Source organism: Peromyscus leucopus, chromosome 1 (assembly GCF_004664715.2).
Source record: "Peromyscus leucopus breed LL Stock chromosome 1, UCI_PerLeu_2.1, whole genome shotgun sequence".
NCBI lineage: Eukaryota > Metazoa > Chordata > Mammalia > Rodentia > Cricetidae > Peromyscus > Peromyscus leucopus.
The window spans coordinates 101794118-101814332 of NC_051063.1; the positions used below are offsets into that span (position 1 = coordinate 101794118).

A 20215-nucleotide genomic window follows, 5' to 3' on the forward strand; every position below is an offset into this window, starting at 1 on the left:
TTGATTAGCATGTGAATATCAGTTAGCCTGTCTCTCTTCTAAACTAAAAGTCTGGGCAGTGAGGCCTATGCTGTCTTCTTCTTTTTATTAACCTCTAGGACTTATAATATAGTTAGAATATACAGTGTCATTAGGAAATATTTATCAAATATATGGATGGATGTATAAGTGAGTTCTTAAGAGGTTGCTAGTGTACCAGTGCATTCCCAGTAAACTAATGATCCAGGGCTGCTGTGAGTAAGGCCAGATTCTAAGGGGTTAAAATGTTACAGAGTGAAGTATACTTTATAGCAGATTTTTTTAAACATACGATATTTCATTTTTTTAATCCACCTCAAATGGCCTGCTAATGGTTATGGCATTTTTAAGGTGGTGAAATTTCCCTAAATTGGATTGTGATGATGATTACTGAATAATTCTGTGATTGTTCTAAAACTTATTGAATTATATACTATAAATGGATCAGTTTTATAGTATATGTACTATATCTCAATAAAGCTGTTTTTAAAAATACTCTCCAACGAACTCTCACAAGAGCGAAATTTTACATCAGCCCATAAAGCATGTAGCCATAATCACATTCTGGAAGAGATATAAAAAGCTTGTATCAGGCAAGTGAAATCCTCTGGGAGTGTCCACACCCTGGAGGCACAGTAAATTAGCTCTGCCACAGGGAACTGGTCGCTCCACTGTGTGCTTATCCTCAAAGAAGCTGGATGAGACTCAGCATAAGCTCAGCCCTCCTCTGGAATCAGAAGCTCCCTCCACCTTCTGAGTTAGCCTGAGAGAGACTCATTGCTGCTGGATGGGCTCTGTGAGTAAAACTGGGTGAGCTGTGCTGTCTTAGCAGTGGGGAAGAATTACATTGTGATGTTCAGAATTAGATAAGATCATGAGTAGAGGGCTGTAGAAGACTGGAAATTTTGAATTATGGGTTCCCAGGAAATCTGCAGAGAATGAGCACTTTGTTCTGCCCGATAGGGGCCTGGATAACTTGTCTTTAGTCAAATGCTTTAATTAGTGTTTTGATGCATTTATCATGATCAGTTAAACTCATTCCTAAGTTCAATGACTCATGCAAAAAACAAAAGTTTGTGGTTGATCATAATGATACATGTCTGCAATACCAGCACTTGGGGTGTGGAGGTAAGAGGATCGGAGGCTCAGGGTGCCCAATGGCTGCATACTAAGCTCAAAGTCAGCCTGTTGATAAAGGAGACTCTGTATCAAAAAATATGAGTGAATAAATCAAATTTAGCTTGAAATTAAAGTGAAATACCTGTTTTGAAGAGATTTTGAATGGCAAAGTTCTATTAAGTAGTTTCTTATCCAGGCCTATAGACGAGTAAACTGGATTAAAGGAAGTTTACATAGCTTTTAAGTGTCAGTGAAATAAGCCTTTTTTGAAAATATGAACATTGGAATTAAAGATAACTGGGTTCAGAATACTGCCTATTCTACTCACCAGCTCTGTGTGACCCTGAATATGCTTCCCTAACCTCTCTCACACCTGTTTTTATTAGTTTTCATTGTAAAAGTAACTTTAAAGGAAATCCATTAATAACTATTACATGTTGATACAGTATGACCCTTAGGCTAGAGCACAATAACACTTGCTGATTTGATACATGTGATATATCAGTATGAGTAATTTGCATTGCTGTACAAGGCTTCGAAACTAGTGTTTCTAAGCACAGATCAAGCCCTGACCCACCACACGCTATAGACCATGAGCAACAGCTTGGAAAATACTGATGATGCCACATGGTCTAAATCAGCACCTAAAGGCACATCTACAGCTCTCAATATTGCACTGAAAATAAACATTGTCTAAATAGCAAAGTTCACACAAGGAAGAATGAAGTTGTTGGAGAAGGTGAGTCTCACAGATCTGAGAATGATGGCACACTGAAGAGTTGTTTGGAGGAAGCAGAAATGATGAAGATGACTTGTAATCTCGACACTTAGGAGGCCAAGGCAATAGCATCTTGAATTCCAGGCTAGCTATGGGATACATAGTAAAATCTTGCCTCAGTGAGAGAAAAAATAAAGTTGTAGAATAATGTCAGGAAAATCTACTGTCCTGTTATTCTCTAATATTAGCAGGTGAATTTTTAATGTATCAAAATATGTGGTAAAATATAACCTCTAGTACCAACTAGCATCCAACACATTGGAGAACTAGAGTCAGTAATGAAAAAACAATAAATGAATATTTTAATGGAACAAGAGAGATATAAGACAAGGGTGAGAAGGGGTGATAAATTTTAATTAGACAAATACTAGAAACCACTTGCAGATAAGAGAAAGAAACGGGAAAGAGCCAGGTCAGGAATGGGGAGGAAATGAGTTCTGTTGCAGTCTCTGAGGAATGAGATGATATCTCTCAGAAACAGGTTTGTATTCACTTTTATTAACACTGGAAGCAAGGAGCTCTTATTTGTTCTCCAAACTGTGTCTTGAGTGTCTTTAAAACACAGATTTTACCACATTACTCTGTTCCACATTTCAGTGTTGCCTTCATGTTTAATCCTTCCATGATTCTGTTAACTTTTGAAATATAGAATTATAAGATGCTATCATTAAAGAGTAGATACATGAGTCAGATGGATGTGTGTTGTTTAAAGCCATGGCCATAACTAGGTCATCTCAAGGAGAGAATATGGACTGCAAGCAGGGATAGGGAAAGCCAAACTTTCTACAACACAATTAACAAGGCAGAGAACAGTATTTTCTGAAAAACAATGGACAGGGATAATCTATCAGAGGAACTATCATTGAAGCAGTTGAAAGGGAAAGTAACAAGGAAGAGAGAATCAAATTTTGAAGTAATGGAGAGAAAGCATATCTGGAATTTATAGAGACTATTTAAAAATTCACTAGTCACTGAGTTGAAGGATTTTCTGGGAGTTCTCAGCCGGGGGAAATATCCTGCTTGTTACCAAGGGTGAAGGAAAAATAAACAAAAGCAGATTGTTCTTCAGACTCTTTTTTTTTTTTTTTTTGCTCGTTATAAACTATGCAACAGAAAACTGAAGAAAGGATGGTATTTATGACTGATCCCTCTACTATCTAAGCACTGTGGTTGATAATGACAGATAGTAATGAGTCCTAGTTGAGATGAGTATTTTGGAAACTCATCTCAAAAAAAAGCAGTAAAGTGTGTAAAGCTTTCATTATAGAGTTGGGGTGGAACTTGTGAAAAGGAACCAATGATGTCCAGCAAAATGCTAAAGAATAAAAGGAATCTTGTTGGAGATAAACTAAAAGAGATAGAGAATGGCCTGTTTGCTTATTCACAAAATATTTGGAAATGCCTGGCTCTTGATGCTTTGCAATGCAAAATCTAAAACATCCTTTCCAAGAAACCCAAGATTCTTATGCTCTCATCTACTTATTTCTCCTTCAGCACGCAGACTCATGCTAAGACACTTTTGTGTCATCTTTCTTATTGTTACCTATTTCTCTTCTCACTTCTCATGTTATCTATGTCAAGAGCACACTTCCCGTTTTCACTCTTGTAAACTCACATCTACTCATCAAAAGATTAGTTACACTTCATCCACTTTCTTGATATTTTGTAGAATTCATTCCTAAACACCTAACACAGACCCATTCACATATACAGAACCCAGACACTGGAAGGCTGCTGCCCTGTGTTTTCTCAGTTTTATCTCTTAGACATCTCCTACGTTAGTGCACTCTATGATTAGTAGTACATCTCTTTGTCTATGACCCTATGGTTCTCACCACACCTATACAGTATCTGATAGGCCATTCATGTTCAAAATCAGTCATTTTTATTGTTGGTAAGAGTCACTGGAGTCATATTAAAGAGGATGTTTTGAGACTTTAAGTGTGAGGTATATTGTCTATGATGACTTCTTTTTATTCCTCAGTCACAAAATCATCTCAGATTCTCTTTACATCTTAGTAGCTAACAGGACTCTGTGAGTATCCTATATCTGTCTACTGTTGAGCTGACCTAAAGGTTTATGATAGCTTATAAAGAATTCCTGGTTGTAAAACAGAATGTGCAATCCTCTCTGGGTCTAGTATGGTTGAAGAGAAATGATAAGAAATTCTGGTTTGAGAGTGACGAATGCCCCAGCTAAAAGCAGGCAATTTGAGTTCTCTGCTGCCAGAGCAAATATGGATCAAGTCAAACTGTACTGTACAGTTTGTTTTGTTTTATCATCTTTCATCAACAAAGAGAAGGAAGAAATTAACAAGAAGAATGAAAATTGGCCATGAATAAAGTAAATTATTGATAATTAAGAAATCAGGAAATTTTTCAAGTAGTAATTTAAAGTCATCCTTTGTAAAATTTACTGGAACTCAATGGCAGAAATAACAAATAAGTTACTACATGTCAAATAAAAGGCATGGTTGCCAGAACTGACAGATACACATGACGACCCTCTGCCTTCCACAGCCATTATTATTGTTATATTGGAGTTACTGAAAAGCCTCAAGGATGTTTCTCCCTCACTTGGTTACAAACTCTTAAAGGGAAGATTTTGTGTTATTCTTTAGCTTTTAATGCTGAACTCTGCAAAAAGCTTTTACTTGAAAAATATTCCTATGGCTTTGTGAAAATCTCAGCATTCTTCATTTCAATGTAGACAGTACACAGAAAATTTTCACTGCTTTTTCTATAAGCCTTTCTCCTGGTCTCCAAACCTGATGCCTGACCACATTCTGATAATCCTCTTCTATGATTGTGTATATTTATGAAACACAATGTGGTGTTTCCCTAAATGTATACATTCAGGAATGATCAAATCAAGTTAATTTGTATATCTACCACCTCAATTTGTTATCATTTGGGGGTGGTTGTAACAGTTAAAGTATCTTCTTGAAGCCTTTGGAAGTATATAGTACATCAATGTCAACACTTAATTCTTTTCATTATAATGATCATACATTTCTGACATTAACCTCATCGCTCCCCTGAGGACACTCATGACTAAAAATGTCAGAGTCTCAAGATATACTAAATTCAAATTACTTTTGCCTTCCCCCCCCACGATAATCCAGTAATTTCAATTATGTTCCCAATTTATTTTTAGTAAGGTTCCCTAGGATGACCTCAAAAGTAGAACTTATTTGAGTGCATGTGTGTGTTCTGGAAGCATTTAGGTGTCCCTCTGTGCCCTTTCGTATCCTATACTTGCGGTCCATTACTCAGTGGCTTTCTTTCTCATCAAAGAAACTGCCCCAAACTGGCTACTTCCCATTGAGCCAACTCCAACCATAGCCTTAATGCTTTTCCCCAAACCCCCATTTACAATTCATGCATACCCTATCTGCCTGGTCTAAATTTTCTACTCAGAGGAAGAAGAAAACATGATATTTTCAATAAAGATTCATCTTCCTCTGCAAAACAAGGCAGAATCATTTCATTATATCTCCCAGGAAGTATGTTTCCACAAGATGCAGAGAATATATTGTGGGGAACTGGCCATTCAGAAATTTAGAACACAAAGAGTTGGCTATGGTAATGTGTTATACCAAGTGGGTAGTAGTGTCCTGTGTCATCTGCAGCTGAAAGAGTGAAAGATAGATCACACAGTACAAATGCGTCTAGCAGCAAAGAACCTCAGAGGAGAAAAGTTGTTGGCTGAGAAAATTGTTTCAAAAATTAAAAAAAAAAAACTGTTGCTGCAGTAGTTGAAATCATAAAATTTTATTAACTTAAAGGTGTCATTCCTATTTTCAGATAATGTATCAATGCTCACCTTTGGTCAAGTAAATGTTGGATAAAATATATAAATAGAATACACAAAGAAATATAGTCTTTTTGTTTCAGACCTGTTCTGTACTTTTAATCTAGCATGTCAGCCTTCCAGAACACCACAACTTCTTCCATCATTTTCCTGCTCACTGGTGTGCCCGGGCTGGAAGCCTTCCACTCCTGGATCTCCATCCCCTTCTGCTTTCTCTATGCAACTGCCCTCTCAGGGAACAGCCTGATTCTCTTTGCCATTATCACTCAGCCCAGCCTCCACGAGCCCATGTATTATTTCCTCTCCATGCTTTCCACCACTGACCTCGGGCTGTCCATATCCACTCTGGCCACCATGTTGGGGATATTCTGGTTCAATGCCAGAGAGATCAGCTTCAATGCCTGCTTGTCCCAGATGTTCTTCATTAAACTCTTCACTGTCATGGAATCCTCAGTGCTGTTGGCCATGGCTTTTGATCGTTATGTGGCCATCTCTAATCCCCTTAGGTACGCCACTATTTTAACTGATTCCAGAATAGCTCAAATTGGAGTAGCAATTGTCATCAGAGGGACTGTAATGCTGACACCAATGGTTGCCCTTCTTAAGAGACTAACCTTCTGCAACAGCCATGTGCTCCACCACTCTTACTGCTTCCACCCCGATGTCATGAAGCTCTCATGCACAGACACCAGGATCAACAATGTAGTTGGACTGACTGCCATGATTTCTACTGTTGGAGTGGACTCGGTCCTCATCCTCCTTTCTTATGTCCTGATTATTAGGACCGTCCTCAGCATTGCTTCCCCAGAAGAGAGGAAGAAAGCCTTCAGCACATGTATCTCCCATATAGGAGCTGTAGCTATATTCTATATTCCATTGATCAGTTTGTCCTTTGTTCACAGATTTGGGAAACGAGCTCCACCCTATGTCCATACCATGATTGCTAACACCTACCTGCTGATCCCTCCTGTCATGAACCCCATCATCTACAGTGTGAAGACCAAGCAGATACGTAAAGCTGTGATAAAAGTTCTCCATTCTAAAAAAATATAGACTCACAAAAGCGTAGAGCTACATGGCTTGTTTCAGGCCATATAGCTAGTTAATGTTAGAATACATCAAATGTCAGCTACTTTAACCCCTTATTTCACAGATGAGGAGACACTCATATATAATTAGGAACTGATAACAGTAGATGACTTTATGTCTAGAATTTTTCCTTACTATTTTTTGTTCTAAGCTAGTATTTCTATCCTTGTCAACAGCCCTTTTATTCTTACCTCATTGTAGCAGTTAAAAATTTCATATTAAATCATCCCTTTGTAGAAAAATAGGTAGCATTTTCTAATTATCTGCCATCCACTGTTCAAAGGAACTTTGCTGGTGAATACTGAGAGCTTCTATGTAAATAGAGATGTGTATTTAGAAGGTAGTTTGATACTATATCCATTTAGCAAACTAATAATAGTAAGTTGATCCTATAACCTATGATCTCTCCACCTATGAGTTCTTGGCCAGGTTTATATCAGATATAAATAAATTCTGTGGTGCCTTCTTTAAACCAGATCACAAAGCAGTTGGTCACCCCAAAACATTTTATCACAATTTCACCCATGAGTAAATCTTGCCAGTTCTATCATTATTGGAACTTGTGATGTTCATAGCTGGGTAAGACAATCAATAACTTTTGTTCCCCAGCAGCCTAGATAGCACCTTCTGCTGCTATGGGAGGCAGTCAGCATGGGGGAGGCTTCCAGGTCAGTACTTGCTTTATTTCTCCAGGTCCTTTTACTAAAGCATATGGCATCTTCAGAAATAGTGTCTTACCATCAAGTTCTGGTGGGCAACTAAGAGCAATGAAAGTAGCCTGCACTATTTTGAGTTTTCTGAGAGGTTCCTTACCAACAACCAGAGGGGAAGAATCCTACACCTAGCACTGGGATTTTTACAACCTATGGCTTCTGGAAGGAACATCATCCTTTGTCTTAATTATTACTAACCTTGACTTACATGTGTTCAAATATGCCAGAACTTTGTTCTCAGGCCTCTTCTTCCTATTATGCTTCTTTTTCTGGTCATTTCATATCATATTATGATATTAAATGCCCTATGCTGAACAACCACAAGTAGTCCACCCTCATCTAACATGTATTAATGTTTACATCCAGATATCTCACAATCATCTTAGATGTCTTAATAGTCCCATCAATAAAAATGTATGCTCTCTATAGGCTTCCATAACCAGAAACTCTGTTTTCCAAATATCTAAGATGAAATACTTGCAGTGAATTCTCATACCTTGAGGTTAATCCTGTTCCACACCTAACTGTTTATGAACAAACCCAGAATCCAGCCACTTACATTGCTTCCACTACTATCATCAGGATGCCAGCCATCACCTTGAACCTGAAGTTATCTATTAATAGCTTTGTGGAGAATCTTCCCTCATGCATTTCACAGTTAAGAATGCTTATTCTAGTACACATGGCAGGTCTTATCACTCCCTCCTTAGCACACTCTCATGGGCTCTTCTCTGACTAATGGGGGAAATTCAGTGATTGTAGTAGTGTGCAAGGGCTTCTACATGTTCTGAGTATCCACCACTATTCCAGTTCCAGTTCCTACTGTACTTTGATTCACCCTAGTAAATTTACATTAGCCTCTAGATATTTTCTTATATCATCAAGAACACTCCAGCATTATACTTCATACTCACCATTTTTTTTTTTTTGCCTGTGATGTTTTTCTCTCAGAGATCAACTGCTGACTTACATCCTCTCTTCATGCAGGATCCTACCCAGTGTACCTTACTGTAGGACCCCTAAAAATTATAGGGATAATAATCATAACAACAATACTTCTCCATCAGTTCCTGACAGTATTTATCCTCATCCTTACCTGCCTTTTCTTTAATCCATAGCACTTTCAACACCCAATCTATTATATACTGGGGAGGGGAGGTGTTTTGTTTTGTTTTGTTTTGCTTGTTTCCCCATCATGAGAAAAGGTTTTTGAGGATAAGGAATTTGTTTCTCGCTGAGTGTACTGTCTCCATTTACGTCTTAAGAATCCTTTGTCTTCTATACAGTACTCCAAGACTGATGAGAAACTTCCATGTCTTCTATTCTGATTATCCTCTGTTACTTCAAGCCTTTGCACAAGCTGTTACCTCCACCTATAGTAGTATTCACTATCATCTGTAGTGGTATTTGCTCCACACATGACCTTGGGCCATAGGGCCTGAAGGAGGCGGTGCTTCTTGCTGTTGACTGTGACCTCTTAAAAGGAAAGGGAGAAGGGTCACAAGCCCCTGCTGCCTACTGCCTGCTTCCTGGTCTGATCAAACCGCCAGGTGGATTTGCTCCCAGTCAGAAAAGATGACTTCAGCTGTTTACTCAGTTTGTATTCATGAGTGTATTTCCTCAATTTATATCTTAATAAATCCCTATTACCCATTAAATAGACTCAAGTGGATTGTTCTTAATAAGTGGCACCCAATGTGGGGCATGAACCCATGACCCTGAGATTAAGAGTCTTATGCTCTACTGACTGAGATTAAACAGTAAAGGCAAAGTGCTGTAGAATGTCTTTCTGTACACTGTGAATATGTGTTGCTCTAACTGGTTAATAAATAAAGCTGCATTGGCCTATGGCAGGTCAGGATAAGGTTAGGCAGTACATTCCAACTAAAGACAAGACAAAGAAGGGGAGGAGAGGTGGCTCAGTGGTTAAGAGCATTAACTGATGTTCCACAGGACCCAGGTTCAATTCCCAGGCCTGGTGTCTGATTTAAAAAAAAAAAAAAGGATGCCCCCCACCCTTTCCTTTTAAGAGGTCACAGTCAACAGCAAGAAGTACCACCTCCTTTGAGCACTATAGCCCAAGGTCATGGGCAGAGCAAATACCACTACAGTCATCACCCTCCCACTTAGAAGAGAGATGACTTATTTGAAGAACCCTGACCCCCATAATCTGCCTTGTACTCCACCCAGATACACCACCATCACCATATGCTTATTTCTCATGGTGATCCTCTTTAGATCGATTAGACGCGATCTTTCCACAACAGGGTTTGAGTTCTCTTCTCAAGACCAGGAACTGCATCTTATTCACTGCTGTTCTGTTTTTACACTTCTATTAATAGTATCTGGCTGCTTGTGTCTTTAGATTTCTTTTCTTGTTGATGGTTTTGGTTTGGTTTTAAAATAGTTTCACAAAATTCCCCATGGTGATACTGCACTACCTCAACCTCATAAGTAGCTGGAATTATAGGTGTGTTCCAGCATACCTAGTTCCATACTCTCTTTTAACCTCAGTTGAACTGATGAATAAATAAATAAGATCTTGAAAAATGTATAAGAATTTGGATGCCACACAAGATCATAAGATATTTATTCATGAAGCTTCTCATTTTGAAGGATGCTATGCAGGATGTCCTCCTTTGATCATTTGGCTTAACACCACCTTATTCTAATTTCCTGCAGTGCTCTCTCTCTCTCTCTCCTCTCTCTCTCTCTCTCTCTCTCTCCTCCCCCCCCCCCCCCTCTCTCTCTCTCTCTCTCTCTCTCTCTCTCTCTCTCTCTCTCTCTTTCCAACATAAAACTTCCCTTGTATATTCCTTAATAGTGAAAAAAGAAAATTAGAGAGCCATTTACATGGATGATTTATATTTGAAATAAACTATCCATTTCTGTTTGTTTTCCATCTCTTTTTGTTCTCTGAACCTCATGGATTATGCTCCTCATACAGTCTGAACCTATAATGAAACAAAGATAAAAGTCCAAAATAACTGCAGAAAAATCCAAGAAGGGAAGATGGAGAGATTTTAAAAATGTGGGTTTAATTCAGGAGGAGAGGCGATTCTGTGAGTTGAGGCAGCTGGCTACAATGAGCTCAGGAAAGGCAAAGCTAACAAGAAACTGTCTAAAAAAAAAAAAAAAAAAAAAAAAAAAAAAATGTGGGTTTAAATGTTAGATTTTTGCCTACTTCACTGCATAAGGTGTGATACTTGGAGAGCAATGAGAGACAGGGTAGGAATTACTTGAGCTGGGAACAAAAGATGACAGTATTCAGTCTTAAAATTGAAGAAGCTGGCAGTAGTGGCACACGCATTTAATCCCAGCGCTCAGGAGGCAGAGGCAGGTGGACCTTTGAGTTCAAGACCAGCCTGATCTACAGAGCTAGTTCCAAAACATCCAGGGCTACACAGAAAAACCCCATCTTGAAAAAAAACAGAATTGGAGAATAACACACCAATTGGTTAGCCAATGCTGAGTAATCAATCCTGAAAATATGCATAGTAAGTAACAGAGTACAGATTGAGCTGGTTGGATTTATGCATTTACGAATATAGATATACATATAAATATGCAACAGTTAATGAAAGAGGGCCATGAATTTGAAAGAGAGCAAGGAGTAGTGTATGGGAGAGTTTGAACAGAGAAAGAAGAGAGAAATGATGTAATTATATTATAATCTCAAAAAAATAAATAAATATTTTTTCTTTATTATTTTATTAATTGTGACCAAATGGGACTCTGTCTCCCCCAGTGTTTGGCAATTTCATCTGCATCACCTTCATATATGCATCTATTTTAGGAAGTTTCTACTATATTAGATTTCCATACTACCCTTCAAATGCCACTTAATTTTAGGTATCTCTCCCTTTATTCCTTTCCACAACCCCTCTCCATTTGATCCTCCATTTCAGTGCCCCCCAACTCCATCCCTATCTATTTCATTTCAATCTCCTAATGAGAAATAAATTTTAGGGGGATAAGAATGAATCTCAATCTTAAAAGCCAGACACTCAGATTTTCATAACACTTCTACTTACATCTACACACTAACTTGTGAACAATCCTATTGCCCAACCACCTGGAAACTTGTAAACTTCCATAACTATAAATGGGCAACTTGACACTGAGAATGGGTAATTTGCAGAGCAAATGTTATGCTCTGACCATGTTGGTTCTCCACTATGAGTTAGAGACTTTCCTAGAAACCAGAGTAATTACAGTGACAAGGGTATTATATTTAGAAGGAAAATTAGACAAGATGAGTTGAAGAATTAACTATGGGAAATGAGGAAAAAGTATACATCTAAAGTTTAAATTCAAAACACATCTAATCCTGAAATGCATCCTTCAAACAATTTCTACAAATGTAATTTAATACACATACATAGTTATGTCCTTGATATGAACTATGCATTCTTCTCCTAACTCCAACAGAATGAAGCCTGGAGTCCACAGCTTATCATTAACTCATATGTATTTGCCTTCTCAATTTCTCTTTTCTTCTTATATCACTCCAGAAACACCACTCTACTTAAAGAATTCTGCTTCCTTCTATGATTTATCTTTGCTTTAAAAAAAACTCTTCTTGAGGTCTGGAGAGATGGCTCAACAGGCAAGAATACTGGATGTTCTTCAAAGGACTAATGTTTAATTACCAGCACCCATACTGCAGCTTGCAATCATCTGTAACTCTAGTTCCAGGAAGACTTGATGTCCTCTTCTGGGGTCTACAGACACATGGCACAAAGACATACAAGCAGACAAATACCCATACACATTAAACTGAATTTTAAAAAACTCTTTCTTGTACCCACCCTTAGCGAGAAAGAGGAGGGTTTATATGAGCGAGAATTGTTGAAACCAATGTTGGATAAAGCACAGGGACAAATAGTCAAACGAATGGAAACACATGAACTATGAAGCAAAGGCTGAGGGGCCCCCAATTGATTAATGAATGTCCCTATTCAAGTCCTCATTAAAAATCACTGGTATTTGCTATTATTCAATATTATGTCAAGAGTGTGTAGATGTTATTTTAGTATCTTAGGGTAGTGACTTGACCATATTCATCTCTGTATCACATAAGTTCAGTAAAAAACCAGTATTGAGAGAACATGCTTTTACACAGTAAGTGAATGAGCACATTCCTGACTATAGGTGTGTAATACGTCTTGCTACTTAATTAACAAGACAATAATTATGTTTCTGTTTTTAGAGTAACAATAACAAGGTAAGAGTGATCTGTGAGGCAAACCTAGAAAGTATAGGAGACAAGGCAAGATAAATGTCAATCAAAGATAGACATACCTGTATGGGTATGAAGGAGGGCACATTGGCACTGGAGAAGAAATATCAGAGGCCTTAGAGAAACCACTTCTTGAAGAATATGATGATGCTTTAGCTAGATTTTTAGAGGCTTGAAGTATGAAGTCACTAAAAAGAAACAATGAAAGACCAGAATGGGCAATGATGGATCAATAAAAACAAGTCCATGCAGTGGAGACAATTAGAGAAGACTAGTCTGTAGGATTATATGTAGCTCTATAAGGATCTTCAGCTCACTGAGATCTAAGGGAAGAACGCAAATTGATTGTCAAGTGCTACAAGTTCCTATATAGGCAGTTCACAGAGTCTTCCTTCATTCCGCCCCCTCTCCCCCTCTTCTCTGCACTGGAATACACTGCCTGCCTTGTTCTTAGGTTGACATACTTGTTCCTTAGGAAATTTATTTGCCATCTCTGATGCTTCTTCCCAAAACACTCTTCCCCAGATAATTCCATGGGTGTATCCCTCACTTATCTCTCCAATATCTCCTCCAGGCAGTTTCACCTGAGTCTTCAAGTCCCTCTCCTGATATTAACATGTTCTTTATTCTCTTCATTATTTTCTCCTTATGAATACCTAGCATTCTATCTAGTTTGTACATTAGTTTAATTTCATTTCAGCCACTCTAATCAAAAAGTATACTTCATAACCCTGGGAATGGTCTCTATTTTGCTTATGAAATTACAGGCTCTTGACAAACACTTGTTGAATGTGAATGAATAAATAATACATGAGATTCTGCATCTAACTTTATCAGTATATGATAATATAGACCAAAGATTCATCTTTGCCCATGGCACAGGTATAAAAATAAGTGACTTCATTATATTAGGGGCTATGTTTAAACTGCAAGAGAAGTAGGAGAGAGCTATGGAGACATGAATGAACCTATTTTGAGTTATGGAACTACACTTTAGTGTACCTACTTAGGATTTCAGGTCAATGTGAACACCAACAGTTCAAGGATCGTGACTATTCCTACGTTTTGCCTGCTGTGTCTAGCAGATCAGATAATGAGGAAACACTAACCTTGTGGCTGACTGTGGAAATTAGATCAGCTCAGAGGAGTGGAAACACATGTTTGTTGTCAAGAAACTCACATGTGTCTTTGCGGGAATGGTGGCAGTGACCTTGGCCCTTTGAGATCGTTTCCCTAGACAGGAAAAGCAGGAAGCCTGTGAGAGCAGCACACGAGTGGACATGAGCGTTTTGTTCCTCTGTCTGCCAGATCCCTAGAGCATCAGCTGTTATTCCCACACCCTGTTCCCTGAGCCTACTGAATAGCGTTATAAAGAGACCTGGTCCTGAAAGCGAAAGCCAGATCCAGCTGCCCTCCTTGAGCTGCATCGTTCTCAGGTAAGTGAGCTCTTACCAGGCGTCTGGCAGCCCAAGAATCCTGCCACCTTGAGGGACCTTGAAGACCCCACACACTTCATTATAAGACAAGCCCCAGTGCCTTAGCTGATGATCTCCGGGAAAGCAGGTGATACATTATTACATTCTGTAATAATGTTCAACTAAAAGAATGAAATAAGACCATTTACGGGAAAATGGATAGAACTGGAGATCGCTGTGTCAAGGAAAGTAAACTAGACTCAAAATAACAAATATTACTTTTGCTGTCATATGCAGAATCGTGTGTGTGTGTGTGTGTGTGTGTGTGTGTGTGTGTGTGTCTAGAAAATAGAAAGGGGACTATCAGAGAAGAGGAAGGAGATTTTAAAATAAGAAAGAGGGAAGGGGGTTATGTCATCCATATGACATAAAGCAGAAGGAGGAAATATTTGAGGGTGTAAAGAGGACCAGCAAGAGGGTGGTGAGGAGCTGAATAAGAACAATGTACAATAGTATAGTTCCATGAAAATGTCATGGTGAACCCTTTTACTTTGTAAGCTAACTTTAAAAACTGATGTTTAAACAGCCTAAAGAAACTTCAATAGCAGTTATATAAGTCTGCATCTCATCTTAGAGAAAAGCTGTATTCAATACAGTCTTGTGTTCTAATCCACAAACACTGCATCATTCCATTTGTTAGATATTATGTTTAATTTCTCTCAGTAATAGTTTGTAGATCACAATGTATAAATTTTCTACCAGTTTTGATTAAATTCATAATCATTAATGCTATTGTGAATAAAAGGTTTTTGGAAGAGCATTTTCTGATACTTCATTATTATTGTATGGAAATATTGAGCTTTTTAGACTGCTACCAATGCTAAAATCTTGCTATTTTACTGTTTGTATTAGTGTTTTTGTAGACGTTTTACAGTCATGTAGCCTAGAAAAAAATAGTTTTACCTCCTTTAAAATAACACAAAATCGAACCAAAACTGGTTCTGTGCTTTAAGCAACAGCAAGGCTGGACAGGTGCTATGCAGAGAGGTGGATTAGAAGTCACCTGATTGTGGGTGAGAGGGGCCTTTAAATATGTCAGAGCCACAGAAGCCCTTGAGAATGTGAAACGTGACTTTTTGCCCCTTGGAACACCTCCAACCTGCCTTCTTTTCATATTTGTCCCCATTTCTCTTGGGTACTGTGGTCAAGTAAGATGGTCTTTCTCCAGGGAAGGTTATTTTGCTTTGCCCTATACCACACAGAGTCATTTGTTGGGACATTTGCATTCTCTCCCACAAGCTGTTTATAATAGATACAGTGATGGATGGTTGGATTTAAGATGGCAATAAAAACACACAGGACTTCCCTGTGTGTGCATACTGGGAGAGAGGTGTGTGTGCACACTGGGAGGGAGATGTGACAATGGGGAGTGGGTGTTTTGACAGAGATCTAGACAAATCAGGACAAGGACATCATCAGAGGTCACAAACTGAGACCTTAATAAACTAGAGAGCCCAGCTTGGGGTGCAGCTCCTCAGGAAGAGTGGCATCTGGACTACAGGAAGCCTGTGAGGGATGAGTGATGTGTGTTGAACTCAGGCTGGGCTCACAGCTCTTGTTGGGACACTCATCCCACTCTCTTGAAGCTATGTTGCATCTCACTGAAGAATGTAATTGTCTCTGACAGTATCAGGTAGCAAGGTTTGGAATTCGATATCTGTTAGTGAGGAAAAGCTGTTCTTTTACCTGCACAAGACCTAAGAGTGGAGAAAACCGAGATCAGTGATATGGGTTTTATAACCTTTGAATCTTTACTCTGTTTGCCTTTGCTCATCCAAGATCAGGAAATTCCAGCTTTAAATTTCTTAGTTCTTATTTTTTTGTGATTTAAAGCATCAGTTCTCCAAACTCTCCCCATTAAAGAGAAGTTGAGGGCATTGCCAAGCTGTATTAAAGGCCTTGGTTAGAAGGGGCAAAGAATCCTGGGAGAGATAAACAAATTAATCAGGATATCCTGGATAGTGTCAACAAAGACACCTGCATCATTTACTTGTAAACATCAAAGCCCCTGATTCTCACAGCCACGCCTGTAACTCCTGAAGTTATCCAGCTCTAAAAACAGGACAGGAGGGAGCTTGACAGAGAAAGAGTTTGACGTGAGTGCTCAGGTGACTGGGTGGGGTATGAGACTGAAACACAGCAACATGGGGCTCCAGAAAGCAAGAAGAAATTCCTCCCTGGACATGAATGACTTATTGTCACAGATCCCAAGGGAAATCCTCAGAATATTATGGTAAAAAAAAAATCAGTGATACTGCTCCCCAAATCAAGGCTTACTCCTCAAGTTCTCTTTGGGACAAAAGAAGATACCATTGGTGGTGACTCCTAGGCATAGAGTGGGCCGCTGGCCAGAACAATGGAAAAAGCTGTCAGAGGGAACATGTCGAGTAGCTAGGGTCCACTGGAGGTGATGGATGTTGCCAGCACCTCCATCTGCAAAGAGATGGTTACAGGGAGCTGGTGCCTTTGGTTTTATGAGTCCAGATAAGTTTCTTTTTTTCTTTTTTGTTTTTGTTTTGTTTTGTTTGAAAAATATTTTCTATTCCCCCTACCTTGGAAGATCCTTTGTTGTCTCTTCCTTCTCTACCTAATTCTGCTCATGCTTCAAGACTGAAATGTAAAGACCATCTTTTCTAGGACGGCTCCTCTGTCTTTGTCATTCTCTGCAGTCAGTGAATTTCTTATGCTAACCTTATTGCAATGCTGTAATGTATTTGTTATTTATCCATCTCCTACCCTAAAAAAGCCTTGTGGAGGTCAAAAGGAATGAGTCTCAGGTCTTCATCTCACAAATAGCATTGTGCTTAACAGGTCATTCAAGTAAATATTTCTGAAAATTGAATTAACAAACATAAAGAGAGAGGGGGAGAAAGAAAGAATAATAGTGAAGGAAGAAAAGTACAAATAAAGATGGATGAAAGGAAGGAGGGAGGGCCACAGGGAAGAGATGGGGAGAAAGAGGGAAGGATGATATCTCTATCTGAAAAGATACGGTCATTTTATGAAATGGGGAGTGCCTAGTATCCAGGTAGAGACAAAAGGAGAGTCTGAGGAAATCTGGAGGAAGTCACACTTTAGGGATAAGTATTTTTCTAGCAAAGCTTTATTTTGAAATTTTAATTAGTAATGGCGAATAATAAATGAATTTGGAGCATTCACATTTCTTTCTTTGGAAAAGAGAGCCATGTAGCTCATGAAAGAGCTGGGGTGTGGTTGGAGGTAGACTGAGAAGGGAGGGTGTGCTAATACACACAAAGTTCCAGGGGACTCTCTGATTCTGCTCCATGCCCTTTCAGGCTGCCAGTGTGACCTCACCCTCTCCAGTTCTCCCCACTTGGTATCAGCGATGAGCTCCTGCAACTTCACACATGCCACCTTCGTGCTTATTGGTATCCCAGGACTGGAGGGAGCTCACTTTTGGTTTGGCTTCCCCCTGCTTTCCATGTATGCTGTGGCGCTGTTTGGAAACTGCATCGTGGTGTTCATCGTGAGGACAGAGCGGAGCCTGCATGCACCCATGTACCTTTTTCTCTGCATGCTAGCAGCTATTGATCTGGCTTTGTCCACATCTACCATGCCCAAGATACTTGCCCTCTTTTGGTTTGATTCCCGGGAGATTACTTTTGATGCCTGTCTTGCCCAGATGTTCTTCATTCATGCTCTATCGGCAGTTGAATCTACCATCCTGCTGGCCATGGCCTTTGACCGTTATGTGGCCATCTGCCACCCACTGCGTCATGCTGCTGTGCTCAACAATACAGTGACAGTCCAAATCGGCATGGTGGCTCTGGTCCGGGGATCCCTATTCTTTTTCCCACTCCCACTGCTGATCAAGCGGCTGGCCTTCTGTAGCTCCAATGTGCTCTCCCATTCCTATTGTGTCCATCAGGATGTGATGAAGTTGGCCTATACAGACACATTGCCCAATGTAGTCTATGGTCTAACTGCCATTCTGCTAGTCATGGGTGTAGATGTCATGTTCATCTCCTTGTCCTATTTTCTGATTATACGAACAGTTTTGCAACTGCCTTCCAAGTCAGAACGAGCTAAGGCATTTGGGACCTGTGTGTCACACATTGGTGTGGTTCTAGCTTTCTATGTACCACTCATTGGCCTGTCAGTGGTACACCGTTTTGGAAACAGCCTAGACCCCATTGTACATGTTCTCATGGGAGATGTCTACCTGTTGTTGCCTCCTGTGATCAATCCCATCATCTATGGTGCTAAGACCAAGCAGATCAGAACACGGGTGCTGGCTATGCTCAAGATCAGCTGTGACAAGGACATTGAAGATGAAGGAAACACGTGACCCTTACCATTCCATCACCCTTGTCCTAGATAGCTTAATATAGTAATTTCATCATACCTGCTTAATTCCAGTCACCCACAGCACATTAGTGCTTTTCCCTGAATGGGATGGTGAACTAAAGTATGATTTATCTTCATCATGGATATGATGTGAAATAATCTATATCAATGAATATTGTGTGGTTTAAAGTCTTTTCTATAAAATGAGACACGTTGATAATATTAAATAAAGCAACTAGGATTTGTGATTTAAACTAACTGATCAGGTTTGTGACTTGGATGAAATATGTTCAAATATGACTGTGTCTTATTCCTACTCTCTTTGTCGTGAAGCTATTGTTCAGTTGTTATGTGTAACTTCTAAAATGCAGAACATGAAGCTGACAGTATAGTAACCAAGGCTTGCCTCATCCACTTCAAGTTTATTATTCACTACCTAGAAACATATCCAAGCCCTAAACAGTAATGCTTATGAATGTATCATGTATGCTTAACATGTTCCAGGCCCCATGATAAGTGTTTTTCAGCCTTTCTGTGATCTCATCCTTTTTCCAGAGTAGGTACCACTTTTGCCCATCACAATATGTGATAGAGGCTTTAGTGAGCAAAGAAAGTTTCTTGTATGTGCTGTGCCAAGATTTTAAATTAAATTTGATAATTGAATACATTTGCTTTACTACTATGTTATATTGCTTCCTGTTTAACATCTGCCATCTATTTCCTCTGCTTGTTACAAATCCTGTTTTCTCTCTGCTGTGTGCTAACATGGATGTCTTTGTGTTTGAACTAAGTGATTAGCCCTGTCCTAGTTGAGGACAGCAAACTGTTCTCTGTGGCAGAGTAGCCTGCTTCTTCTCAGATGAAAGGAGGAGTTTTAATCTTTTAGTTTCTTACATATCCATTGATTTTGTCTTCTCTGTATTGTGTCCTGTATCTGTCAACTCTTTTGAATGTGTAACATATGATGGTGTCTGAGTCTTGACTTAGGTGTCAAACAACATAATAATTTATCTTAAAGTGTTCAGTGTTATTCCTACTGTTTTTATGTTTGTAGAATCCTATAAAGTAATGTTGAGAGATATGAGAGCTCCCCCAGTCTTCTTTACCTTCGGTGCAAAGGACCTGCCAGGTATGGCTTGCACAACTGAAAAGATGTTGAATGAACTTATCTCACGTAGAATGTTCCCTTTGTATTGAGTGGGATGATGAAAAGGTTCTAGAAAAAGTAATGATACCTACAGAATAATGGTAATATATTCAGTGTACACTTAATGCTTAAAATGGTGAAATTTATGTAATATGTATCTACCACAATAAACAATCATTTAAATTGCTGTAAAGTATTTTGTTGTCAATTATATACCATTAATGTAATTTTAAAAAAGTTTGGCTATGTTAGGTTAAAGAAAATATATTATTAAGGTTTTTTAAAAAAAAAATAGCTCTAAAGGGATGATATTGGGTTTGAAGTACCAAAAGACCAAAACTCCAGTAGTTTGCTGTGGTGATAACAGGCCCATGTTACAGCCTTTCAGAGCTCTCAGGAAGGCTGGTAGCTGAGCTTGTAACTGGTCAGATAACCTAAAGAGAAGCCAACAGCAGGGACAGCAAAATTTTTCTGTCATTGCACACCCTTGGGTAAGTTATGTACTTTCTTTG

The 20215-nt window shown here is 39.0% G+C and overlaps 2 protein-coding genes across 2 annotated transcripts; both read left to right on the plus strand.

Annotated features, from left to right (window-relative positions):
- The first annotated feature begins 708 nt into the window (after nt 1-708).
- On the plus strand, nt 709-19860 carry LOC114706671 (olfactory receptor 51E2). The gene is made up of 2 exons (XM_028889160.2): nt 709-814; nt 17545-19860. The coding sequence occupies exon 2, from the start codon at nt 17595-17597 to the stop codon at nt 18555-18557; it is 963 nt and encodes a 320-aa protein (XP_028744993.1). The 5' UTR covers nt 709-814; nt 17545-17594; the 3' UTR covers nt 18558-19860.
- Nucleotides 5838-8931, plus strand: LOC114706672 (olfactory receptor 51F2-like). The gene has a single exon (XM_028889162.2). The coding sequence runs from the start codon at nt 5838-5840 to the stop codon at nt 6780-6782; it is 945 nt and encodes a 314-aa protein (XP_028744995.1). The 3' UTR covers nt 6783-8931.
- Nucleotides 19861-20215: the final 355 nt, after the last annotated feature.

Excerpts from the sequence above, each read along its gene's own strand:
- LOC114706672 (XM_028889162.2), top strand. The coding sequence starts at position 5,838 with ATGTCAGCCTTCCAGAACACCACAACTTCTTCCATCATTTTCCTGCTC.
- LOC114706671 (XM_028889160.2), top strand. The coding sequence starts at position 17,595 with ATGAGCTCCTGCAACTTCACACATGCCACCTTCGTGCTTATTGGTATC.